Raw genomic sequence first — 27,565 nt, forward strand, 5'->3', positions numbered from 1 at the left:
TTGCATACCATGTCATGAACAATCTGATATTCTGATCCACAAATATGTGTAAATGAGTGTGTTTTGTCATTTAAAAATCTTTCTAAATAACCTTGATCGTGATCTGTAATGTGAGATGGGCACCGCCATGTTTGAGTCCTGTCAGTTGGATTTACAGCACGTGAACTCATCAGTTTCTCCCGAAATACAAGTAATAAGTAACCGGTGAACTGGGTGAAGAATAGCGTGAACTTTATAGTTACTTACACTATGTGTATCTGATATGAATAAAACACCATCCAATTTTAATGGATTGTTATTGCAGCTTCCATAAACATCTGTGTGTAGTTTACAAGTTCTAGATGTATTGTTTTACTAGTACTTATGTGTATTTAAATGTCTGAAACCTAAAATATGCATTATGTGGTTAAGAACACTGCATAGTTGTGATAATACGGCAAGCGCAGTGCAAGTCTCTCTCTGGCTCAGCGCCAGCTAAAGCATGAAAGCACAGTTTGAATTTGGCAGTTATGTGATGTCACCGAACGTTCTAAATCCCATATGTGGGACCGTGTTCCCAGGGGCACGGAAATAAAGATCCCATATGTGGGCCCTTACCGCTCAAAGGGTTAAGACTGGTTTTGTTGTCCAGGGTCATTAGAGAGGTTTTTGTGCCCCTACAGTTTAGGATTCTGAAAATATTTGGCAAAATTAAAATGAACAATCTAATTTAAGTGAATCAGCAAAAAAAAAAAAAAAAAAAAAAAAAAAAAAAAAAAAAATGGTTATTAGCATTATTTATCAAAAATAAAATGTCTTTACAGTCATCTTTTTTCATACAATAAATCATTTTTTCCCAAAAATACTAAAATTCAAATATTGCCCTAAAACACAAAAGCACATTGTAACTAAAAGTGAAGATTTTTACATTTGTTTTGAAAAAACAAAAATATTTGAAATATAAGATTACACTTGAATCTCTGCTTCATCCAAGATGTCTCTTGGCAGTGTTGCAATTTTTGTGTAGCATCCCAAACCTGTCTCTGAGACCACTGGAGAGGTACTAGGTGTCCTAACGGTAAGTACTGACAGTGAGGGGGAGAAACTAGGAGTCATTGCTGAGTGGGTCAACTCTGTGTTTCTAGTGTGTGTCTTGGTGTATGTGGGCATTCTGACCAGTGGTGATCTTCTATAGGGCATTCTGGGAGGGACAGCACGTATTCCTGGCTGGGCAACTGCTGTGATGAGAGGAGGTGGGCGTAGAAGGCTCTGAGACTCTGGCTCCACATCTCTGGCCCTCATTCCTTCATTTGGAAGCATCCCAATGTCTGTAAAAACAGAGGCCAAAGATTGGAAGCGTGGCTGCCAGTTGAGAAAGTAGTCCCAACTGTAGCTTCCATGTAGCTGTTCTTCAGAGGAAATCAGATTGGTGAGTGAGCCCTCAACTGAACCTTGGTCATCAGACATAGACATGCACCTTCTCATGACTTCCTCCACTTCCTTCATGTTGACCACCTGAGGGAGCATTCCCTCACCCCCTCCTTCATCCTTGAAATTATGGAGACTTTCAGAACTGGGCATGTCCACTATTTGGACTATACCTATATTGGCACTGGAAGATGGGTCTTCATATACCGAATGGAAGGAGAGTTGGTCTGAGTCCCCAGGGATCCCTGAGTCTGAGAGTTGTGTTGTGACAGAGCTGAGTTGTTTAAAACATGCAAACTTGTTGATCATTTTGATCTCTTGATCTTCAGTAGTCTCTTCCTCAGTAGATCCTCTTCCACTCGAGGTTTTCGAGTTTGAGTTTCTTGAAGGGTTTGGGATATCCATTCTTCCCCACATGTCTACTGGTTCTTGTAATTCTTGGAGGTCAATACCACTGATACTGCTGTGAAGGTTCTCACGTGTTGTTCCTAAAGAGTCAGACTCATGGTTGAGGTTAGCAGATAAGTAAGTTGCTTTCTTTACGGATTTCTCTTTGAACCTGTACCTTAGAACAATGTAAATAAAGCTTATTAAAAGTAGGAGGAACACTATCAATGACACAGTGAGACTGGCAGTGTGGACACTGAGATCAACACTTGTCAGAGCCTTTGCTGAACTGGATATGTTCACAACTACATGGCAGATTGACGTCTTGGAGTCTAGTTTGGGGCTGCTTGCTAGAACAGTCAGGTCCACTGTTGTCTCATTTGAGATGGGGCTTCTTTTCTGATACACAGAGTTTGAGATATATAGGTAGCCAGTTGTTTTGTTGACACTGAATAATGGGGATGGGTTGACTAAAGAGTATTCCACCAAACCATCCAGACCACCATCATGATCCATAGCCATCAGCTGGCCTATACTTTGGCCAACCCTGACATTGGTCGGCAGAGAGAAATGGTACACATTCTGTGTGAAGATGGGGCTGAACTCATCAATGCCTTCAATTTCGATTCGTACTCTCAAGGTTGCCACTTGATCTCCTTTGTCACGTGCCTCTACCACAAAGCAGAATTCACTCTCTCCTTCAAAGTCAAACGTCTGTTTTGTATGGATGTCTCCAGTAAGAGGATCAACACCAAAGGATTCTTTCTTCTCTGGGTTGCTACTGTCATAATCCACGAAACAGGGGGTTAAAATGGAATAAGTAAGTACTCCGAAGGTTCCTGCGTCTTCATCAACAGCATGTACTGTGCACACATGGGTAAAAGCTGGCAGGTTTTCAGGCACAGAGCAGTTGTGGGTGGGGAACATGAAGAATGGGGAATGGTCATTCTCATCCAGCACCAATATGTAAACAACGGCAAAAGATATCTTTTTGTCACTTGGGTTACCATCTGATGCTTGGACTGTTAGTGTAAATTTGCTGTCCTCTTCATAGTCCAGTGTACCATTAACTTCAAGAACACCTGTTGCAGGGTCCACTCTGATCAGGCCTCTGTTGTTACCTGAGATGATGTTGTACGTTATGGTCCCATTTGCGCCTAGATCAGGATCATAGGCAGAGACATAGATAAGGGCTGTACCTAAGGGGCTGTTCTCAGTGACCTGTGCATGGTATTCTGGACTACTGAAAACAGGTGCATTGTCATTAATATCAAGGACTTTGACTGATACCACAGTCGAGCTGTTAAGGGGAGGGGTTCCCCTGTCTGTTACAGTCACAGTCAATAAGTAAGTGTCTGTGGCCTCTCGGTTCAGAGTATCACAGAGCACTATTTGGCCAACAGTTTGGCTTTGGGCTTTCCCTGGAATGCTAACAACTTCAAGGCTGAACCGCCTCTCATCATTTCCACCTACGATTGCATACTCCAAATGGGTGTTTTTATTTGAGTAGTCCTTGTCCTCTGCGAAGAGAGTGAGGAGAGTGCATCCAACAGATACATCCTCAGGAACACTCACCTCGTATGAGTTCTGCGTAAAAAATGGGGCATTATCATTAAAGTCCACCACCTCTATGTCCACAGAAGTGACACTAAATAGGTTTGGGTCACCACTGTCACGTGCCTCCACCAGTAACCGTAACATGTTTCCATTTGCAACATAGCTCAGAGGCTTGTTGGTAAACACTGAACCTGTAGGCAGTATAAAATTCACATTAATTCTTATTTTACACAAAGCATTGTTTTATTTTTAATATCAAGATGCACTAAATACTACTATTTATACTACTATTTATGTAATCTAATGAGTTAAAAAAAATTGCATTACTGTAGTTTGTGAGTGAATAATTTTTGTAGAAAATTACCATTTTCAGGATCAATGTAGAATCCTCTCGCTGGGGAGGAAAGAAGCCTGTAAGAAATTCTTCCATTTTGGCCAGAGTCTTTATCAGTTGCTGATACAGACACAACATATGAGTTTGCTGATGTCCGCTCCGGCAACACAACCTGGATGTGTGTAGCAAAATATGGTCAAGTAAGAAGAGCATGAACAGTGCATGATAGTATCCTACAATACCAGTGGTGGCTCGTCGGGGGAGGCACAGCTTCCCCAAAATTTTGAGGTGAAAATGGGAGGAGGACGAATTCATTTCTCATGTCTCAGAATGTGTATTTTTTTGTTTGTAATTTCACAGCTGTAATACCATCCCTTACCAAAAAGTAGTATACTTCAAGTTTATTTTATTAAGTATACTTAAGTAAAGTTCAAGTATATTTAAGTTTACTTTATATAGTAAATATACAAATATCAGTGTTCTAGTAGTATACTTGTAAGTGTACTGTTTCAATACTCCTTAGGACTAAATTGGCCCACTTTCTAGTATATAAAAGTATAATTTTAAGTATACTTTAAGTATAATGGTAGCAAACTTTGAGTATACAACTAGTTTACCTCTATGTTTGTAGTTTGTACTGCAATTATACTAAAAGTGAACTTATAGGCATACTGATAGTTTACTAATTAAATACTTTTTACACTTTGAAGTATAGTCTCAGTAAACTACTAGTTTAGTGGTTTTATACTGCAAGTATACTCATAAGTTTTCTTTAAGTGAACTTTACATCATACTTTAAGTATACTACTATGTCCCTATTTATTTTTTAATTTGTATATATTTTGTTATATGAATATCTGAACATACAAAGCATCCAAAGAACAGGGTATCTGCTTGTAAACAAAAACATTTTATTCTAGCTTCATGCATTCTTTTTTTTTTAACACTTTAATGTGGGTAAGTTTCATAAAAAATGAAGAAATAACATTTAGAACAAAAAGCTGAAAAAAGACTATGAATTAGATTCAGAATGATAATCAAAACATAAATGGAGTTCATCCACACCCAAAGGTTGACTGTAATTATTACCTCTTCATCGGTCAACATTTTATTCCATAACATTACAGTTTTGATGCTGTTTCATGTCAGATGATTGTGTTAGATTACGTGTTAGTATCTGTTGTTTTTTTTTCTTCTTCACTTGTGTTTTTGGGAAATTCTGTACAGAAGATGTGTACTAGCACCCTCTACCATACAACAACAAATGGATTCTAAGAGCACAATGGATTCTAAGAGCACAAGTATAGTTCAAATATATTTAGACTTTTTGTAAGTACAAGTCAAGTATACTTAAATGTCATTTTAAGTATATGTCTGAGAAGTACATAAAAAGTAAACTAAAAGCATACTTTTCCATTTTTAGTTTAAAAGAAGTAAACTAATAGCACACTTGAATAAACTTCTTTTTTGTAAGGGATAACATGTTACTGAAGTTGGAAAGTGTTGCTTTTCTATCGTGAATGTGCTGAATCTGCTGATGAAATTACAACCGCTAAATGATAGCGAAGGGGAGGAGGAGGGCGGGGAAGAGCTGAGCTCTCGTGCCTCCATTGGTAAAAAATTTAATTTGCCAGTCACCATCATGTGTTCACTTTCAGCTCTGAGTAGTGATGAGAAAAGAAACCTAGCAAGGGAGGCTAACATTGACAAAGTAATCAAGGCCCCTTACAATAGTTTAATTTAATACATTTTACCTGGTATGACTCCTGAGAGAAGACTGGAGGGTTATCATTGACATCCAACACCTTGATCGAGATTTCAGCCTCCGTTTGATGGACAGAGTCTGATGCTTCCACTCTCAATGTATAGACAGCTTGATCTTCATAGTCCAGACTTTTAGTTGTGGTAATTACTCCTGAGTACTGGTCAATTGCAAAACTTCTGCTGGTCTGATCCTTCTCTATGAATCTGTATGTTGCAGAAGGGCTAAGGTCTACATCATTCGCAGTCACTTGTGTGACAATGTAGCCAACAGGAAGATCTGTGCAGATTAAAAGGAACAAATAATTTCAGTATGTTGTTCTTCAACACGTTGAAACTTATTAAATAAAATAAGAAAGTATCAGAATGTCAGAATGTTGGCATTGTACCAGAACAAATACAGAAAAAAAACAGATATGTTTCATACTTTCTGCAATGGTCACTGGTTCCATGGATGGAATCGTAGGACTATTGTCATTCACATCTACAATCTGGACACGAACAGTGCAGGTGCCTGTAAGGGGAGGACTCCCCATGTCCTCAGCCTGAAGAATTAACCTGTATTGTAAAAAAAATAAAATTAAAAAATAGAACTTCCTTGCCTGTTGAGCCACCAGAAAATGAAATGATGATGTCCAAAGGGCATCCATGATTGGTCAGTCAATTTCCTATAGACCATTTCCATCTAAAATTAAGTGAAGAAGAAGCCAAGAAGGTGTGTCATACTTGTAGGATGAGACAATTTCTCTGTCCAAGACAGCACTGGTGGCAAGAATCCCACGAACAGAATCGATCACAAATGCATTATTGTGGTTCCCATCCACAATGAAGTAGCTGATCTGCCCATTTACACCACTGTCAGAATCTGTCGCTAACACCTAAAAAATGGTAAAATTTATGGTAAAATTTCACTTTGGTTTAACTAATGATCATACAGATTAATTTTTTATTCACAGTAGCCACTTATATGATTCTGAAGTTATATAAAGTCTCTTTGTGCTATTGTGTGAATCAGTTTTATATAAAAAGTAATTCCATAAAAAATAACAATCATTGCACTGTGAAACAACAGCGAAAGATTATTACCTGCATGACATAGGTGTTATGAATTTGTCCCTCCCATACAGCTGTTCTATAGTAGCTTTGCTTGAACACTGGAGCATTGTCATTGACGTCCTGTAGAGTGATAGCCACCCTGGCATAGGATGTTTGGTGTCCATTTTCAGCCAAAACCACTAGGTGAATTTTATGCTGTACCTCAAAGTCCATCAGTCCCTGCTCCCTAACTGTGATGTCACCTTTCAAGGGGAATATTTCAGAAAACAAAAAACTTGACAATGCCCCTGGATCACAAACTTCCTACTTCAAAAAATGTTATACTACAAAGCATGATACTGTTTATTCTTCTACAACAACTGTTTGTTACATTTACTTTTTTAATACTAAAAATATTTGTTAGAAATGCCTAAAAATGAAGGATGCCTGATTTTTTTAATTCTTTGTTAATTATAATTAATTAATATTATTATTATTATTATTTAATTAATTTTTTTTTTTATTTTTTTTTTTTTTTTATTTTTTTTTTTATTTTTTTATTGTATACAAAATTTTTAAAATTTATAATAATTTTTTTTTTTTTTTATTTTTGTTCTTATTCTTATTCCTCTTATTAGTATTCATAAAAATTATTTATAATGTATTGGTATATCATCATCATTACAATACCACTAATAATAATAATAATAATAATAATAATAATTATTCTTATTCCTCTTATTATTATTATTATTATTATTATTATTATTTTAAATACAATTACTAAATAATAATAAAAACAATGAATTTTTAATATATTATATTATTAACAATTATTATTGTTTAATACTTTTTTGACAGGAGCCTATGTGGGCATATTATATGCAAAATGATGTTCATAAAAAAAATAATAATAATTTTAATGAGAGAAGACTTTTTTTTAAATTAACACTTTTGAAATATGATGGTTCTCACCTGTAATTGGGTTAATCGTGAAGGCTTCATTTTCATTGCCACTAAAAATACTGTACTTGATCGTTCCTTCATCTGCTGTCTGGTCATGAGCTACAACATTTGCCACCCAAGAACCTATAATAAGAAGTGGTATACACAAACACAGTCAGTCTAGTATCCACAAATTCTGACCTTCTCAGAAATACAGACCTCTAATTTGACAACTAAGTAAATCAACTTTGAAATGTCAAGAGAAACCTCTCGAAGGTGAAAAATCTCTCAAATCTGTGAGCGAAAAAGTAGCTCAAAATATACCTGTCTTGCTGTTCTCTGGCATCGTGACTTCATAGAGTTCTTCAGTAAACTGTAATGGTGGCTCTTCACCGTTAAGCTGAATGAGCACAAGGCAGCTAGAGGTGAGGGAAGGTCTACCTAGATCCGCAGCCTGTATTTGGAGCAGCTTTGTCCCATACACCTCATTACTCAGGGGGGCTTTCAACCTCACAGCTCCAGACTCATCAACCCAAAACATCTCATCTTCATCTGCTAAACTAAAAACTACTGTCCCATTGTCTCCTTGGTCTGGATCCTGGGCTGCAACCGTTATGATGGGTTGACTGGGACGTGTGGTTATGGAAGACACTGACACCTGCATGGACTTGTTAATGCATGCCGGTGGATTGTCATTAATATCTTCCACTTGTATTGTAACTGTAGCGACTGAGCTGCGTGGACCCTGGCTGCAGCCGTCTGAAGCTACAGCACGGAAAACATGCTGGGAACGAGTTTCACGGTCCAATGGCTTTGTGAGCCTTATCACACCAGTAGAGCCATCAACATAAAAGTTTCCAGAATTTTCCTCCGCCAAGGAGAACGTCACTACACCATTGGGCCCCTCGTCGGGATCCCATGCTATCAGATGTAGGATCTCTGAACCTGCAGGGAGCCCCTCGCTAATGCTGGAATGATAGCTTTTCCGAGTGAATGAGGGGCTGTTATCATTTTCATCTGAGAGGCTGATGTGCAGCAGTGCAGTAGAGCTCAGAGGTGGATGCCCATGGTCAGCTGCAGTGATGACGAGTGAGTAGTTGGATCGCTCCTCTCTGTCCAGCATTCTCGTGGTACTGATTGCTCCAGTAACAGCGTCAATGCTGAAACACTCTTTATCTTAGTAGATGAAAAAGAGACATAAGCACTGTAAGTATTATAGAACCTTGGACACTATGATCTTCTGAGACGGACAATACACACACAGTGCATTAACATACAGACATCTGTTTCCACATCTCACTGAGAGAAAATGCAGGAAAACGTCTCTCACATATGCACTGGTTCCTCCTCATCCCCTTCCTTCCCCTCACCCATCCTTCCCTTCACCCAGCTCACTCAGGATGGTCAATAGTAAAATATAATGTTCCACATGAATGCAAGTGATATTTATAGTCATTTGAATTGTCTCGGGATGACTGGTACAATTCTCAACTTTACAAGAAGTAGACTAAAAGGTAATACAGGTGCTAAGAGTTAAGAGATATTTTGCTCACTGTAGAGGGTGTGCCATTTCCCAGTGTCTTTCATGCAAAAAGCCTTTTGTCTCAAGAGGTGATAACTCTACATGATAAATGCAAATTCCAATTGTTAGTTCCTGTCTCCATCTCGGGGAATGTTTGTCTCGGTCTGAAGTACTTAAGGAAATGTTGCAAGAGGATCAGGGCGATTCTGCAGCCAGAATGAGCCCATAGGATAAAGTGTGTCCATACACTTCATACTATGTATTGTTCTATAAGTCAGGTATGCATCTTACTCTTAGATTCGTCTTTGAGAATTTGATGTTTTGTATTGATTTGATATCTTTGAATTGGCTATGTAATTGGCATAATACATATTTACCTGACTAATAATAAATTGTTTCATTTGATTTTATTCTGACTTACTTATTTTCTCAAGTAGATTAAGTGAAGGGGTATGTTTCTGCAAATCTGCGTCCAGGGTTAAGTGCATACTAGATTTCAGATTAGATGGAGCATGGAGCACATCAGGTGAGATTTTAGATTTCTGACTAACTGCTTGACTTTAGTTAAGTTGTACTTAGTTGCGTTAACTATTGGTGTTTTTCCACTGCGTGGTACGACTCGGCTCGGCACGGCTCAGTACGGTATGATATGGCACAGCACGGTTTGCATTTCCACTGTAGTTTAGTATCGCTTTAGAGTGGGCGGGATGATTCACATGTCGTTATAGTTGCGCCGCTTCTACTGCCACGACTCCTAAAAAAATATTTTCATTCTGCGTCGCCCCATCAAGCTCTCGCTGGATATGCTCATCTACTATTAACCAGAGTAACGTCTATACTTCCGCAACAGACAACAAAACTTTTTGGTTAAAAAAAGGTGCGCTCGTTCAAAACAGTTGCATTCGATCCTTGACTGGCTGTGCTGATTTAAATCTAGCGGTTCTTTTGTTTTTGTTTTACAAGTTCAGTGATGCAGGTAGTGACGATTGTCTCCGGCCAATCCGTGATCAGCAGAGTTTACACGTCACATTTTGGTACCGGTACAGTTCACTTGGAACCTCAACCGAGGTGGTACTAAAAAAAAGTATCAGGTACCAGGTACTGTACCCAGTGGAAAACCCCCCAAAAGTGAACCGTACCGAGCCGTAGCGTGCCGTACCATGCAGTGGAAAAGCGCCATATGAGGGGCTAGTCACAGTACTGGTCATAACCACTGGTTATTGTCTCAGTTTTAATTAAGTTGTACATACAATAGTTATATTAACTATCAGGGCTAGACAAATAGTACTAGCATAACCGCTGATTATTGTTTGAGTTTTATTCAAGTTGTACGTAGTTTTTTTAACTATCGGGGGCTAGATAAAAATACTATTGAAATATTAACATATTTCATAGTACTAGCATAACCGCTGATTATTGTCTCAGCTTTAGTTAAGTTGTACATAGTTACATATCTATCGGGGGCTAGACAAATGATAAATGACTAGCATAACCACTGATTATTGTTTGAGCTTTAACTAAGTTGTATATTGGCAACTGTGGGGGGCTAAACAGAACTACTATTTAAAGAAGGGTAAGCATGGGCGACCTTTTAAATAGTATTAATCATAACCTCTGGCTAATGTTCAGACTAACGAGTTTGTGATCATGGGGCCCAAAACGGCTGACGTGAGGCACTCTGAGTGACATATATTCCTAATGAACAAGTAAATAAAAGAGTTAGAATAATCAAATGTCAGAATAATAACCAATTTGCCTTTCAACCTAAATACGAGGTCATAATAAAATGGAGTCAGATTAGATAATAAAATGGAGTCACCAAACACAATTTTTTTTTCTTATAATTAATTGAGTTTATTTATTCGCTGTTTTTTTTTTTGTTTATTTAGTTAGTTAGTTATTTATATTTAACAAGTTTTTTTTTCTCGAAATGTAACAAGTTTTTTCTCATAATTTAATGACTTTATTCTCAACATTTTATCTGACTTTTTTCTAGAAATGTAACTACTTTTTTTCTCGTAATTTAATGACTTTATTCTCAACATTCTCTCTGAACTTTTCTTTTCTCAAGTTTTATCTCTAAACATAATGACTTTATTCACAAAATTTAATGAGTTTAATCTCAAAATTTTATTTAAACAGTTTTCTTGAAATTTAACAAGTTTAACCTCATATTATAATGACTTTAATCTCGATAGTTTTATTTTTTATATATTGCTTGGCCCTAATCCTCTTCTGTAGTTTCTATGTTTTTTTTTTTTTTTTTTTTATAAAAATGCAGCCTTGTTGAGCAAAAGCGAATACTTATAAAAACATTTAAAAATCTTACCAACCTTAAACTTTTGACCAGCAGTGTGTTTTATAAATGTACAAGTTGTTTGCACATTAAGTAGCAAATACAAATTTGGACTCTTATATCCCAATATATCAAGCAGGCATTAGAAATGGTTCAACAAACCATTATAATGAAATTACTTTTTTTTAATTGAATAATTATTTTCAAACACAAATATATATGTGTGTGTTAAATTATAAGGCCAACTGAAATTGCTTACCTTCTATGAAGTACTGAATAGTTCCATTTAGTCCATTATCAATATCTGAGGCCTGGAGGATGTGAATGACTCCTGGTGGCAAGTTCTCTGGGATAACTATGTGCAAGTCAGGCTGAGAAAATTCTGGAGTGTTGTCATTATCATCCAGGAGAGCACAGGACTGTGGCAGTGCTGGACAGAGACGGAGTGCCACTGTCCTCTGCCTGAACTGTAAAGCAGCCAAAAACACATGAGGAGGTAACCATATTATGTTAAGATTTTGTAATGAACATTCAATTACTACATTTTGAAAACACTGCCAATATGTCCCCAAAGAAAGAAAAACAAATTGGCTTAAAAGGGTTATTAATGTAAATTGAAACTAAACATTTTATTTTCCTAAAATAAACATGAACTAAAATTTATTTCATTCACTATGAATTATTTCATTCACCATTAATTCATTTCCCATGTGTATAGCACTATTCCAACCAATTACAATTCTACAAACAATACAGGTCCTTCTCAAAAAATTAGCATATTGTGAAAAAGTTCATTATTTTCCATAATGTAATGATAAAAATTAAACTTTCATATATTTTAGATTTCATTGCACACCAACTGAAATATTTCAGGTCTTTTATTGTTTTAATACTGATGATTTTGGCATACAGCTCATGAAAACCCAAAATTCCTATCTCAAAAAAATTAGCATATTTCATCCGACCAATAAAAGAAAATTGTTTTTAATACAAAAAAAGTCAACCTTCAAATAATTATGTTCAGTTATGCACTCATTACTTGGTCGGGAATCCTTTTGCAGAAATGACTGCTTCAATGCGGCGTGGCATGGAGGCAATCAGCCTGTGGCACTGCTGAGGTGTTATGGAGGCCCAGGATGCTTCGATAGCGGCCTTAAGCTCATCCAGAGTGTTGGGTCTTGCGTCTCTCAACTTTCTCTTCACAATATCCCACAGATTCTCTATGGGGTTCAGGTCAGGAGAGTTGGCAGGCCAATTGAGCACAGTAATACCATGGTCAGTAAACCATTTACCAGTGGTTTTGGCACTGTGAGCAGGTGCCAGGTCGTGCTGAAAAACGAAATCTTCATCTCCATAAAGCTTTTCAGCAGATGGAAGCATGAAGTGTTCCAAAATCTCCTGATAGCTAGCTGCATTGACCCTGCCCTTGATAAAACACAGTGGACCAACACCAGCAGCTGACATGGCACCCCAGACCATCACTGACTGTGGGTAATTGACACTGGACTTCAGGCATTTTGGCATTTCCTTCTCCCCAGTCTTCCTCCAGACTCTGGCACCTTGATTTCCCGAATGACATGCAAAATTTGCTTTCATCCGAAAAAAGTACTTTGGACCACTGAGCCACAGTCCAGTGCTGCTTCTCTGTAGCCCAGGTCAGGCGCTTCTGCCGCTGTTTCTGGTTCAAAAGCACACGCCTGTGCACGGTGGCTCTGGATGTTTTCTACTCCAGACTCAGTCCACTGCTTCCGCAGGTCCCCCAAGGTCTGGAATCGGTCCTTCTCCACAATCTTCCTCAGGGTCCGGTCACCTCTTCTCGTTGTGCAGCGTTTTTTGCCACACTTTTTCATTCCCACAGACTTCCCACTGAGGTGCCTTGATACAGCACTCTGGGAACAGCCTATTCATTCAGAAATTTCTTTCTGTGTCTTACCCTCTCGCTTGAGGGTGTCAAATGATGGCCTTCTGGACAGCAGTCAGGTCGGCAGTCTTACCCATGATTGCGGTTTTGAGTAATGAACCAGGCTGGGAGTTTTTTAAAAGCCTCAGGAATCTTTTGCAGGTGTTTAGAGTTAATTAGTTTGATTCAGATGATTAGGTTAATAGCTCGTTTAGAGAACCTTTTCATGATATGCTAATTTTTTTGAGATAGGAATTTTGGGTTTTTCATGAGCTGTATGCCATAATCATCAGTATTAAAACAATAAAAGACCTGAAATAATTTCAGTTGGTGTGCAATGAATCTAAAATATATGAAAGTTTAATTTTATCATTACATTATGGAAAATAATGAACTTTTATCACAATATGCTAATTTTTTGAGAAGGACCTGTATTAATACAGCATAAAATGTACTGGATAATGTATCATTTAAGCATGAAAAGAAAACAAATAATGAAAAGATCAAAAAACTGCACCATTCAAAACATGCATGTTAAAGGAAGTAAATAGTGGTCTGTGCATGATTTTGGTGCTTTTTTCTGGAGAGATGAGGGAGCTGCAGTAGTACATATAGGGATACGAGGGAGGGAGGATGCAGGCAGACAGTAGATCTCACCTCTGAGAGTAAAACTGGATTGGATCTCTCTGTCTAGCCAAGTTGAGGTGCTGATCTGACCAGTGTGGGAGTTTATCGTAAAGAGCTCGTATCCAGGACCAGGTAACAAGCTGTAGCTAACAGCAGAATTCGCCTCTGTGGGAAATATACACACACTCTTCACACAACTCTTCACAGGAAGTTTATGATTATGACTGCATGATATCATGACAGAGAGTCTTACTATTGTATTGTATTAGTACCACTGTATTTTTTGTGTGTTTTCATTCACTTTCATATTGAGGGTGCCAACAAATACAGAAATGATGAGTGTTTTACAGCTGAATGAGTCTGTTTACCATCTTGTCTGGCAAAGTGCCATTTCTGAGCTTTTTATCTGATCTCTGAATTGAAAACAGCACTAAAGAAAAAAAATCCTACGTTTAACAGCATTGCCAAGAAAATACAAAAGTGAGTAGGCAAAAATGAGACAAAAGAGCTGGCCTGGAACACAACCAACACACTGGTGGAGAATTTTGGTCTATGTAGAGCAGAAGTGTGTGAAAACACACACACACACACACACACACACACACACACAGTAAGTCAGACAAAAACACAAATTTATAATCTCAAACAGTGTGCTTCCAAACTGACACTCATTCAGACACAATTACAGATATATACAGACTTTGGACAGTGACAAACAGTTTTTGGTTTCATATGATTTTGAAAAACCTTTCTAGGTAACGCTTTATTTTGATAGTCCACTTTAGACATTCTACTAACTACTGTAAAAGTAACTTTGTTTCTACTGACTATCAGGGTTGGGAAGGTTTTAAAATGTATTTCAATTTAAGGTTTAAGGTTAAAAAACACATTTTCCATATAATGTACATTATAGTTTCTTCTCTATGCCCTGCCTTCTGAAACACGTTGATTTTTACAAAGCTCATTGTTCTGAAAAGCGAGGTGTGCTCGGATTTTGTAAAAGTTGTTTATGAGTCCCTTAATTGTCCTTTGTGTGAGAAAATGGAATTCAAAATCATACAGGCATTGTTGGAAAGGGTTCAAATATGCAGAAGATACTGGAAAACCAAAGAATGTCCAGAACCTGGATGATTTTTCTGAAGAATAGTGGGCAGTTTAACTGCTCGGGACAAACAAGGGATTCACAAACAACTATCACAAAACATGAAAACACTTGTGGATCATTCATGTAACAACAGACGGTTAAGAGTCAAGGATATGTCATTTTTTTGAATTGGCAATTTGAATAAATTCAGTCATTTTGTCTTGTGGAGTATATGTAAACATTTGTTATGTGAAATAGCTTATTGAGGGCAGTACTAAATAAAAATAACATTAATTTTTTATGATCCTCTCATTTTGCTAAAATTTAAAAAATTAAGCATATTTTGCAAGGGCTATGAAACTTATGAGCAGAACTTATGAGAACACTTTTGCAGAGTATCAAACAAGTTGCTGTTTACATAAATTGCTTGTTACAGTTACACAAAAGAAATAGAAATAATGTCACATAATATATAATAATGTTTCCCTTTTCAAGAATTTAATTGTTTTAATGAGGTTTTTTTCTTAGGATATCAGTTGTATCACCTTAACACTTTTTGATTTGTGTTGGCAAACAATAACAACGTGAATTTTAATTAAAAATCAAAAAATATGCTGTTCATAGAAGAAATGTATTGCATTAATGTATTTTTAAATAAATTAATAAATAGGAGAAAAAATGAGTGTCAGGTCACTGACCCGCATGATGACACACACAAACTCAAATACTCAGAAACACATAAGCTGGAAACTTCAGCAGCCACAAACGTCATATATCAGCTTAATGAGTGTACTAAAATCAAACTGCATTAATGCAACAGCAAGAGACAGTTGAATCAATTACTACAATATCAATCTTCATCTGATGAACATTTGGCACAGCGGTTTCATGGGGTTTTGTGAGGTTTAACGCAATGGAAGATAAAATCAAATAAAAACCATAGGCCACACTGCTGAAAGGAGTGAATTCTGGGAGAAAAAATAGCCGGCCTTTATTAGCACAGATGGTTTGAATTAGTGAATCATCACACATAATTTCAAATATCCTGCAGGAGGCCTGACTGCTGTTCTAGAATAACGTCAGAAAGCAGAGACAGGCAGACACTGATATTGTGGCTGAGGTTTTTTAAAAGGGCCTTGTAGATTTGTGAATATTTGGACTAGGTACAAGATGCACAGAATAACACACGGCTTGCAAGAAAGAAAAAAAAAATTATGTTGATTTATGTTAGCAATCAAGTTCGACGAAACATAATTCAGGTGGATGTATGTTTTTAAAAGAAGTCTGCTAACTGAACAAATTTCAAGTCTGATGACCAAGGCCATTTGGACTTCCAGACTGTAATCATGATGGACAAATATGAAAGAAATCCACTATCTTAAGTTACTCATGTTGAAATGTTTTGCACGCTTGAAGCTACATGGAGACTTGCTTCTGTTACAGAAACATGTAACATGAAACACTAAATGACAATACTATACTATCAGATAAAGAAAACTATAGATTAATACTTTTCAAATCAAACTTCACAAACTGTGTATGTATACTGATATTCATGAAAGTGTTTATTTCAAAAGCTATACATTGATTAAGAGAAAAATAAGACAAACTTAATGCAGGTGAAAATAGTAAGACAGGATGATGAAAATTCTGGACATAATGCAGAAACTATGGCAATTTTAATTACCCCATTAAAAAAGCATGGAGGAAATTGGAAGCTTTGTGTAATTCTGTGTCTGGTTATGGCAGCTGCAAGATGAAAACTGTGAGTAACCATACTGCCATCTTGTGGTGCAACTGTTTGAATAGCAACTGATATTTTTTTATTTAATTTCTTATGTTGTTGAGCTAAAATATTGTAAAGGTCTCATGATGAGATTTTGAGGTCTTACCTGAATCCAGGTCAACTACAGTGACTGTGATAATGATCTCTCCGGGTTCTCTGTTCTCCATGACGGTGGTATTGTAAATGTGCTGCTGGAACACAGGAGGTTTGTCATTAACATCCAAAATCTTCACTGTGAGCATCTGAGTAGACGACAGAGAAGGGATGCCGCTGTCTTTGGCCTGGATAGTGAGGATATGGACATTCTGGGATTCATAATCCAGGGATGAATTCAGGTACAGATGCCCTGCAAGAGAAAGAGACAGATAGAGAGAGAGAGAAATATTATCTATCTATCTATCTATCTATCTATCTATCTATCTAATCTATGACTTTTACATTGCTACAAAAAAAAAACTAAAGCAGTTGAACTGTTAAGTAGCTAAACTTTTTAAGTAGCTAAACATTAATAATAATAAGAAATGTTTTTGAGCACTAAATCAACCTATATTAACACTGGTTTCTAAAGGATAATGTGAAACTCAAGACTGAAATTAAATTCAGCTTTAAATTATTATTTTTTTTTTAATAGATTAAAATAGAAAACAGTCATTCCCTTTCAGTTAGTCACTCTTGATGTCACTTCGGTGATGACCGACGAATTAGGATCTCGCCAGAGAGACCAATCCACTTCAAGTGTAACTACATGAGCCAGTGGACATTGGCATGCAGATTCTGCATCTGGCTTCCACATCCCACAGCGTTGGTATAAGAGGCAGCAGGTGCACTGTATTAATTCTTCCTTTCGCTTCGGAGCAGAGCGGTGGTGCATCAGTACTGCTCTCCTGTCCCGTGAGTGATTGCAAGAACAAGTGCGGGCATTATGGCACAGCAGCGGTGGTCACGGTCTCACAGGAGAAAAAAAAAAAGATTGTCTTTGTGCAGACAGCCACACCAGGAGTGTGCGGTGGCCAGCTCCCCTGTGTGCTTCAGCACTAAAAGAGCAATCTCTAAAAGAGCAACATGGGTGATTGTGTCTTTTTAAAGATGTCTTATCAACCGTACGTTTCTGGATGTGGTTGTTACCTGGCGCCTCAGGACGGTCACAATCACTGCCTCACCTGTCTGGGCGTTAAGCACGCTGAGGAAGCGTTCGTGGATGGTGCATGTTCTCTTTGTGGGGACATGACCATCTCGGAGTTGCATAAAAGTCTCTGTCACATCAAATGTGGCGGGGTCCCTCTGCCTCTGCCGAAATCCAGTGCCCGGGCAGCACTGCGTGTGGTGGAGTTGGAGGTGATTTGAGGATCACCATGAGGGCTTCCCCAGTGGGAGTTCCTCAGCACTCTGCAGCCAGTGGAATTTCCAACGGAATTTGCTGGGCCCTCTGCTAGACAGAGTGCACCACCCTTATCCCTTGGTGCTCCCTCTGACAACCAGATGTCGATCGCTGCATTGGAGGGCGCACTCTCTCTCTCTCCGGGGATGTCGACCCGGCTGCGGTGCCCCCTTCGGGTGTGGTAGTGTTGTCCGAGTCAGACCCAGAGATGATGGTTATACTTTCCCGGGCCGCCGAGAATGTGGAATCCTCCAACATGTCCCAATCCTTTGAGGCTGGATGAATGGTTTCTCGGTGTCATTCTTCCCGGAGGTGCATGAGGAGCTCACAAGATCATGGAAGGCACCTTTGACTGCCCAAAACAAATCTTGTAGCTTCTCTGCCCTCACCACCCTCGATGGTATTGGCCACTTTTGGGTACATGGGCATTCCTTCGGAGTAGCAGTCTGTGGCCATGCAACTATGTCCAACAGCCGCTACCACTCTGTGGGGTGACCCGTGTCTCCCCTCACATGCCTGTAAGTATTTGTCAGGTCTAACAGGCAGTGCTCACAGAGCTTGTGGGGAGGCAGCTTCTGCCCTCCACGCCATGGCGTTACTGCAGGTCCATAAGGCCAAAGCCCTGAGAGACCTGCATAAGAGTGGCCATGACACGGCGGTTCTAAATTAACTGCGTGCTGCAATGGACCTCATGCTTCGAGCAACGATAGGGTGCAGTTCTTGAATGCTCCCATGTCACAGACCGGCCTTATCGGCGATGCTGTGGAGATCATTGCCCAGCAGTTCTCGGCAGCAGACTGAAGCGATTAAACACATCATGTGCCGGAGGAAACCTGCTGCTTCCACCGGTAAGTGCAAGTGCATGAGGCCCCGAGATGGGCAACACGGAGATGGAGGAGACTACTCATTAGGAATTGATGACCGCACCACTCCCTACCCTGCAAGCACTGTCCCTGGAGGTGGCAGACCCAGCCCTAGCCTTGCGTCTTGCCATGTACGCACACTGCGACAGTACGTGGCTAGAACTCAGAGCTTTAGGGCTTCAGAGCAGCTCTTTGTCTGTAACGGAGGACAGTAGAAGGAGAAGGCTGTCTCCAAGCAGAGGATGGCGCACTGGATAGTGGATCCCATCACCTTGGCCTGTGAAGCACAAGGTGTGCCCTGCCTGCTCAGGCTGCGTGCTCACTCCACTAGGGGTGTCGCATTGTCCTGAGTGTTTTTATTTAATCTTGGTGAGCATAAGAATCTTCTTTTAAAATTATTACAAAATCTTACTGACCCCAAACTATCGAAGGGGAATGTTTAAATATATGCATGCCTTTTTGTCACGTTTTTCAACAGAGACAGCTTTATTTTGTATAATGTGTAGTGATCAATCATCCCAAATAAGACCAAGGACATTTTTAACTATATGTCTTTAACTATAAGCGATTTTATCCTAGACCTAGATCTCCATTAATTTACATCCCTAAACCCATACCATAATAAATCACTTACCTGTGCTTTCCATATGAAAGTAGCCCATCTCATTGCCTGAAATTACACTGTAAATGACATGCCCGTTACTCCCTTCGTCTTCATCTTTGGCCATCACATGATGAACCAAAAGTCCCACCTCAGTGTCCTCTGGGACAGAAGCCATTTCAGTGGAGACAAATGTGGGACTATTGTCGTTGATATCCAACAGAATCGCCTGTGCTATGACTGATGTATGTTTCCTATCATTAGGCTCTTCTGCATTGTCACTGACAGTCACTCTAAATACAATGTTCTCGGTGTGCTCACGGTCCAACCGTCCATTTGTTTTGACAACTCCAGTGTGAGGGTCGATGTGTAAAGGCAGCCCCTTTATGGCAGGGTCGGGGTCATAGGTCAAAGAATAATAAAGCTCACTGTTACGCAGACTTCCATCACCATCATGTGCATTAAACACATAGACCACCGTTCCATTGGTAACATCCTCAAAAACACCGAACACAACAAAGTTGTCATTACCAGGAAACCAGGGGGTGTGGTCATTGACATCAACAACACTGATCGCCACAAATGCAGTGACATTGAACGTGGGAGGGGCTTCTGCTCGTACAACCAGGAAGTAGCGCTGTGTGACTTCGTAGTCCAGATGTTGGGCCACATAAAGCTCACCACTAGAGCTTTTGATGCCAAACTGCAAACTACCATCACCCTCGACAATAGAATATCGTAACTGCATATCTGGTGCATTAGAAATCCCAAGTGATCCAACAACAGTTCCCAGTTTTACATCTTCCCGCACAGTGAGGTATTCGAGGCTCTGAAAATCCTTTGGGTTTCCATTTTGTTGGTCTAAGGCATAAACCTGGAATAAAAAAAAAAATTTGTTTAACTATTCTTAAAACATTTACTACAAGAAACTACAGGTGAATTAGCCTACATGTGTTTTTTCATGCACTGGTCATTATTTGGATTAATAAACATAAAAGTTTTTATTTTATTGCACTTCATCTATATGTGTCTGTAGATGTCAATTAAAATACATATAATTAAAGACTGTTTTCTCAAAATGAATTTTTCTCATGCACTGAGTCATAAATCTCCACTTAATTAGCACCGACATACACCAAACTTTCCAGTTCAATACATATCTATATTCTGAAGGTTTTTGCAGAGGGGTTTGTTCATGTATTATTTACCTGATTTATATGACACCTTATTCCTGAAATCTTCATAACTCTATTTGTCCTCTATTTAACTCTATTTGTCCTTTTAAATAATGCAAATTACTACATGTTTAGCAGCTGAGTCCTTAGCCATCTTCAAGAAACGTCTAAAAACACTGTTCCATCTTTAATTGACGTTCTAACACTAGCTTTCTCTGTTCTTTTTCTATTTTATCTACTTGTTTTCTTTTTTTTACATGTCTGTGTATATAAATCCTAAACAAATAGCTTCCAAACAGCCTTCTTTTAAAAATATTTTATAAGTACCGTTTTTTTTTTTTTTTTTAAACCAAGAGGCTTATTATTGGTCGGCCTTGCAAAGTTCACAAATGTCAAAAAACTTGAACCTGACAAAATTTAGTTGGCATAGGAAGTCCTTATTGTGCCAGTTCTCATTGAAATGACTGGATTTCACACACAAGATTTCACATATAAATGATAAATGTGGCTGCACATTTTTTTAGATTGTACACAGAAAAGACAAATCAATAAGCAAGTCTTCAGCCCTACTTTGATACACACACACACACACACACACACACACACGCACGCACGCACGCACGCACGCACGCACGCACACACATACACACAGTGTTGTTATATGCCAGTACCAGCTCCACTAACCTGTATGTGAACAACTGCATTCTCCTCCAGAGGAAAAAGACCATTGTCTGTGGCAACAACTCTCAGGGTGTAGCGCTTCTGTGGGTTTGAGGAGAACCGTGATGTCACCCTCACATCACCATTGCGGTTATCAATACTAAAGTGGCCCAGCCGATTATCTAAAAATATAAAGAAAGATTAGACATCTCATACTTAATCACAATATTTTTCCTTCGAGCAGGGGGATATAAACACAAATGACCCATGAATTAAAAATAAATTGTCCTCTCCTCATCAGCTTACCTTTCATTGTGAACTTGACAGTTCCATTCTCTCCAGCATCCAGGTCTTTTGCAAACATAGTGATTACAACTGAATTCACACCAATTCCTGCCCACACCTGCACAAAAAGCCACATAAACAATTTGCATACTGTATATGCATTTGGTAGATGCCATTATTGAAAGAAATTTACAATGCAGGATTTTTTTTTTTTTTTTTTAGTTTTTTTTGGGTAGCTTTACTTCAGTCTTCAGTGTCACATGGTTCTTCAGAAATAATTGTAATATGCTGATTTGGTGCTCAAGTAACATTTCTTATTATCAATGCTAAGTTAACAATCTATTGTTAAATCCAATGAATTTTGTTGAATATAAATTTCACAAGAACAGAATTTATTTAAAATGTTTTGTAACAATCTGTCTTTACTGTCACTTTAGATCAATTAATTAAAAAAAACTAAAATTATATTTTGTATTGCTTGTGTTTTCTAGAAAAAGTATTATTATGACCTGTACGTTTAGCTCTTTAGTGGGAGGTAGGTGTGTGAACTGTGGGGGGTTATCGTTGACGTCTGTGACAAGGATGTGAACAGTAGTGGTGGTGTTGAGACGTGGTCGACCCTGATCTGTGGCCATCACCCTCAAAACATGCTGTGCCTGTTCCTCACGATCCAAAGCCACCATGTTTATGATTTCTCCTACAGACAAAAAATAAATAAATAAATAAATAATGTAGAGAGAGAGAAAGAAGACAGAACTGGTGTGGGATTTATTTTGAAACATTTCTTTTTAACTGCTAGGAAATTTCACAAATAATTACAAAGAAATAGCAAGTAAAACATTGAATTTAACGTGGAATTTTGAAGTATAACGACAGAAATAGTATTTTCTCCAATAATCTGTTTTTACAAAGTAGTATTTTTTTTATAATGTAGAAAAATATACATAAAGTAAAGATTAGAAGGTTATTTTATTATGAATATTTTATTTCAGTTTATTTCAATTTAGTTTAAGTTTTATTCAAAATACAAAATAATGTAAAAACATGAATGCCTCGATTTTTTTTAAATATATATATATTTTTTAATTAATTTTAGACAGCTTTTTTGACAAAGCAGTGTATGAAACATAATATGGAAAAAATGTACAGTAATTCTGACCTGTTCTGGGGTTGATGCGAAAGTATTTTCCCTCAGACAGCAAGATGTAGGACAATGCTCCATTGTTACGTGTATCTCTGTCTGTAGCTTTTACTGTTCCAATCATCCCATGAGGAGACGGTCCCTCCTGCAAACTGAAGAAGTACACATCCCTACTGAACACAGGTGCATTGTCATTCTCATCCTGAACTGTGACAACCACCGTTGCTGTGGCCTCCGTTTTGCCATTTTGTGCCTTTGCACACACACTAAATCTGTAGATGGGTTCCGTTTCGTAGTCAAGACTCTGAGATACAAACATCCATCCAGTCTCTGGGTGGATTCTGAATGGTGGGACTCCAGAGAGGGCTTTAAGAGAGTAAGTAATGATAGGGGGCGCTTTGCCAGGGGTCCCTCCATGCTGGGATCTGGCTCCATGAGCACGTACCTGAATCATTCTAGTGTCTTTTGGAGCACTTTCTCCAATTTCCACTTGATAAACCAAAGTTTCAAAGGCTAGTGTGTCTTCTACAGACCCTAAGAAATCCATCTCTATCGCAAGACGTAACGTAGAGCTCAATGAAGGATAACCCTCATCCTCAGCTATGACGTTGAGCTCGTACCTCTGGCTGGAATCTCCTGAAAGGTCGCCATTCAGCATTAGAGTCCCAATACGTGGGTGAATGGAAAACAAGTGGCTTTCAGGACGTAACATGTAGTGAATTCTGCCATTAAGGCCGCTGTCAGCATCGTGGGCATGTGGAATGAAAATTGGTGTGCCTGGAGGGGTGTTGTGGGATATGGTGATGTGTTCTGAGGTCTTCTGGAACACAGGAGGGTTGTCATTGACATCAGTGATGGAGATATTGACCTGAGCACTGCTGTAAATAGGAAGGGTTCCCATGTGGAACTGTATATTCAGAATAACATAAGACAGGGACTCATGGTCCAGTGGCTGGCCAGTGGTGATGATGCCTGACTGGGAATCAATTGAGAAAAGCCGCTGAGGGTCACCTGAGGATATGATGAATGAGACTAGCTCCACTGAATCTGAAATTACAAGGAAAAAGACCAGCAAAATATCATTAATATGACATGAAAAAATAAGATACACAAAAAGTTTGTAATCATTTTTTACATTTACTAGCAATTTCTGAGTGAAACTTAGTAAAATAAATCCTACACAATTTTTGGTCACATGTTATTTTAAGGTACAATTCTCGCTATTAACAAACCATTAACTTCGTCTTTTGCTGCTTATTAATAGGCAGCCAGATAGTCGTTAAGTGTAGGTATTGGGTAGATTAGGGATGTAGAATATGGTCATGTAGAATAAATGCTTAATAAGTACCAATAAACAGCCAACATGTTAATAATAGGCATGCTAATAAGCAACCATTTAATAGTGAGAATTGGTCCCTATATTAAAATGTTACCCATTTTTTTCAGTGTACTTTTACCTTTAATGACATAGTTTACCCAAAAATGAAAACTATGTCATTGTTTACTCAATCTTATGTTGTTCTAAACCAGGGGTGCCCAACCCTGCTCCTGGCGATCGACTGTCCTGCATTGTTTAGCTTCAACCCTAATCAAACACACCTGCCTTTAATTTTTAAGTGAGCCTGAAGACCTTAATTAGTTGCTTCAGGTGTGTTTGATTAGGGTTGGAGCTGAACTTTGTAGGACAGTCGATCGCCAGGAGCAGGGTTGGCCACCCCTGTTCTAAACCCATACTCTTTTTATTTATTTTTTTTGAAAATAATAATTTTCAACAATTCTCCATTAATTCTCCCTTATATTAGAGTTTCATGAAAAAAATAACAGTTTGCATATTTGAAAAATAAAATAAATACTTTTATTTTTACAGGTGAAATATTGCTTTACAGTTTCATTTAAATGAATTTAATTTGCAGGTCAAGTATGAAATAATCTTATTAATATGTTTTTTAATACATCACCTATTAACTGTAACATAGATCTTTGTCAATGTCACATGCTTAAAAATGTATAACTTAATGACACACTTACCCCTAACATATGTATTAAAAGTGGTATTATCATTATCCTTTTGTTTGACAGTTGGGCAGCTGGAGAAAACCAAAGCCCCCAGAGATTAAGGGACCTGCCCCCCTTTTCAACTCAGAATTTCTGAACCTTTATTTGACTTGAAGAAAGGGTTAATCAGCTAATCTAAACGTTAACCTCAACTGACTGTCTACTGCTACACTCTAAATAGTTGTGTGTGTGTATGCATGTGTATAAGCCAAAAACCAATGCAAATCACATATAAATCAAAAATGGAATGTTTTAAGTGAGTAATACAATATGTATGTTTATTACGCTTAATTTTATAATTAAAATCAGTACATTTTTTACTGTAAAACCAAATCATAATCTAACAGTTACCAGACTTTTAGGCATTTCCACAAAATTTCCACAAAAGCACATATACTATATGTACTTTGATAATAGCATACTATTATAAAATCAAAATCTTAAATGACCTCAGACTAAATAGATGTGAATCACTGAACATGTTAAGAATGTGTGATTAACCCAAATACCTTAATGGGCATAAAATACCGTTCACTAAAACAATTGATTGTAGACTAGGAGAAACATACCACAGCAAATCTCATTATCCTAACAACTCTGCCAACTAGACTGATATTTAACCCTCTGATCAGCTCATCCCTGACCCACAAACTGGATTAGTCACTGGGGTAACAAGGACTGGAAATAGTAGGTTACTAGTGGAAAAGCAAGATGTAAAAAAAAGGGTGGATGTATTTTGACACCTTTGACTGTAATTGATCTGGTGTTGCAGGGCTTCTGATTTAATTTCATATTTAATTTATTATTGATTCTGGAACAACAATTAAAAAAAAACATATATTTTAAATAATATAATATATATATATATATATATATATATATATATATATATATATATATATATATATATATATATATATATATATATATATTAAATGATCTACACCCACTTCCTGAAATAAATTAAACATGGTACAATATTATGTCTATTTTCTCTACCTGTACAAAACTTTACAATAAGATTGTATTTGTTAACATTAGTTAATTAATTCATTGACATTAACAATGAACAAGATCTGTATACAGCATTAGTTAATCTTTGATAATAACTTGTTAACTTGTAGCTACAAATACTAACACATTTCCCAACATTAAGGGCCAGATTTACTAAACAGGGCAACTTAGCATTAGAGCACAATTCCATAAATTGCTGATGGGAGGGGAAAATCTGAAAGGGAAACTCCTACAAATGCATATTCAATAAGTTCAGGTGCAAAAACAACTGTGTCCACACCTTTTCAGCACTAATTCTTCACTGCATGTCTTTGGTAAATCCTGACTGTACTATTTTAACACCAAAAGACGATTTGCGCTGGGGCAAGCTGTTAGTAAATCTGGCCCTAATAGTTTTACATTATATTACATTACATTTTAGTTAATGTATTAGTTAACAGAAACAAATAGACAAGGTATGTTTACAGCTTTAGTTGTCCTTTGTTAATATTAACTATTATATATCTACTAATGAACTTCTCAACATTAATAGCTTAAATTTTTAGCATTCACAAATTCCATCCCCCTGTTATACTCTCACATCAAAATCCACTGTCCACTGATTTATTTGTTTAGTACTGTTTTAGACTGTCTTCACTTGTGAAATGGGGCTTGATCTGTGTTTATTTCACTCCTGATTCAGATGAGATGATTTTTTTTCTGGAGAAAGCAATTTATATGAATTAGAAGATTTTTTTTTTTTAAGTCAAACGATTTAAAGTCAAAAACGTCCTAATGATAAACTTATTTTAAAATGCTGTTTTTAAAAATGGTATTAGGTCATTGCTTGATTTGGATTTGGATGACACATTTGGCTCCATCAAACAAATAATCCTGAGATTTGCTATTCCTAACACACACTTTTATAGGTATTTACAGCTTAGAAGCTTTGTATTATCGAAATCAAACTGTTTCCCCTGTTGTCCTCATCGATCTCTCATTGATTCTATTCTCGAGCATAGGTGTGGAGTAAAACAGTCCATTAGCAAAGAGTATGGACTGATTAATCTACATAATCTGGCTACCTTATAAACTTTACGACAAAAAATGGGAAAAAGAAATGGAGGACCAAATATCAGATGCGGCTTGGCAGGAAGCAATATGGAGAATACATTCTTCTTCTATTAGTCTTAGACATACAATTGTTCAGTTTAAAATTCTACATCTTCTTCATTGGTCTAGGGACAGACTGGCAAAGATTAAAAGTGATGTGGACCCTACATGTGACAGATGTAAACAAGCTCCTGCTACTCTATATCATATGTTTTGGTCATGTCCAAAATTGCTAGAATACAGGTGTTTTTGAGACCTTTTCTAAAATGTTTTGTAAAATTATTGTTGCGGCCGGGCTGACAGCAATATTTGAAGTTGTTACTTAAGACTATAATCTAAGCATATCCCAGTCTGATGTTATTGCTTTTTGTTCACTTCTATCCAGGAGGTTTATTTTGTAAAAATAGAAAGACTCTTCACCTCCAACATATAGACACTGAATTAAAGATGTTATGTATAACGTACAATTGGAAAAGCTCTGATGCTCTATGAAAGGGTCAAATAAGAGATTCTTTACTACTTGGCAACCTTTTCTAACCTTTGTGGAGAAAACTGTTGCTGAAGAATTGTACTGAATGTACATGTGCCTTTAAAAAAAAGAAGCAAACAAAAAAAAGGTCTGACTGGTATATAGGCTTGGGTTTTTCTTTTTTCTTTTTC

At 37.6% G+C, this 27,565-nt stretch overlaps 1 protein-coding gene across 1 annotated transcript in view; it reads right to left on the reverse strand.

The window, feature by feature from the left end:
- Nucleotides 1–833: 833 nt before the first annotated feature.
- Nucleotides 834–27,565, reverse strand: part of LOC109053645 (protocadherin-23-like) — a 39,817-nt gene continuing 13,085 nt past the window's right edge. Inside the window, 17 exon segments of the mRNA XM_042716269.1 lie at nucleotides 834–3,542; nucleotides 3,716–3,857; nucleotides 5,440–5,726; nucleotides 5,874–6,004; nucleotides 6,173–6,324; nucleotides 6,533–6,744; nucleotides 7,457–7,570; nucleotides 7,751–8,605; nucleotides 11,504–11,652; nucleotides 11,654–11,711; nucleotides 13,802–13,936; nucleotides 16,748–16,987; nucleotides 19,517–20,357; nucleotides 21,343–21,500; nucleotides 21,625–21,721; nucleotides 22,113–22,300; nucleotides 22,763–23,791. Coding sequence (XP_042572203.1) covers nucleotides 946–3,542; nucleotides 3,716–3,857; nucleotides 5,440–5,726; nucleotides 5,874–6,004; nucleotides 6,173–6,324; nucleotides 6,533–6,744; nucleotides 7,457–7,570; nucleotides 7,751–8,605; nucleotides 11,504–11,652; nucleotides 11,654–11,711; nucleotides 13,802–13,936; nucleotides 16,748–16,987; nucleotides 19,517–20,357; nucleotides 21,343–21,500; nucleotides 21,625–21,721; nucleotides 22,113–22,300; nucleotides 22,763–23,791 — 7,385 coding nt within the window. The 3' untranslated portion in view covers nucleotides 834–945.

Source organism: Cyprinus carpio, chromosome B1 (genome assembly GCF_018340385.1).
Source record: "Cyprinus carpio isolate SPL01 chromosome B1, ASM1834038v1, whole genome shotgun sequence".
In the NCBI taxonomy this organism is placed as follows: domain Eukaryota; kingdom Metazoa; phylum Chordata; class Actinopteri; order Cypriniformes; family Cyprinidae; genus Cyprinus; species Cyprinus carpio.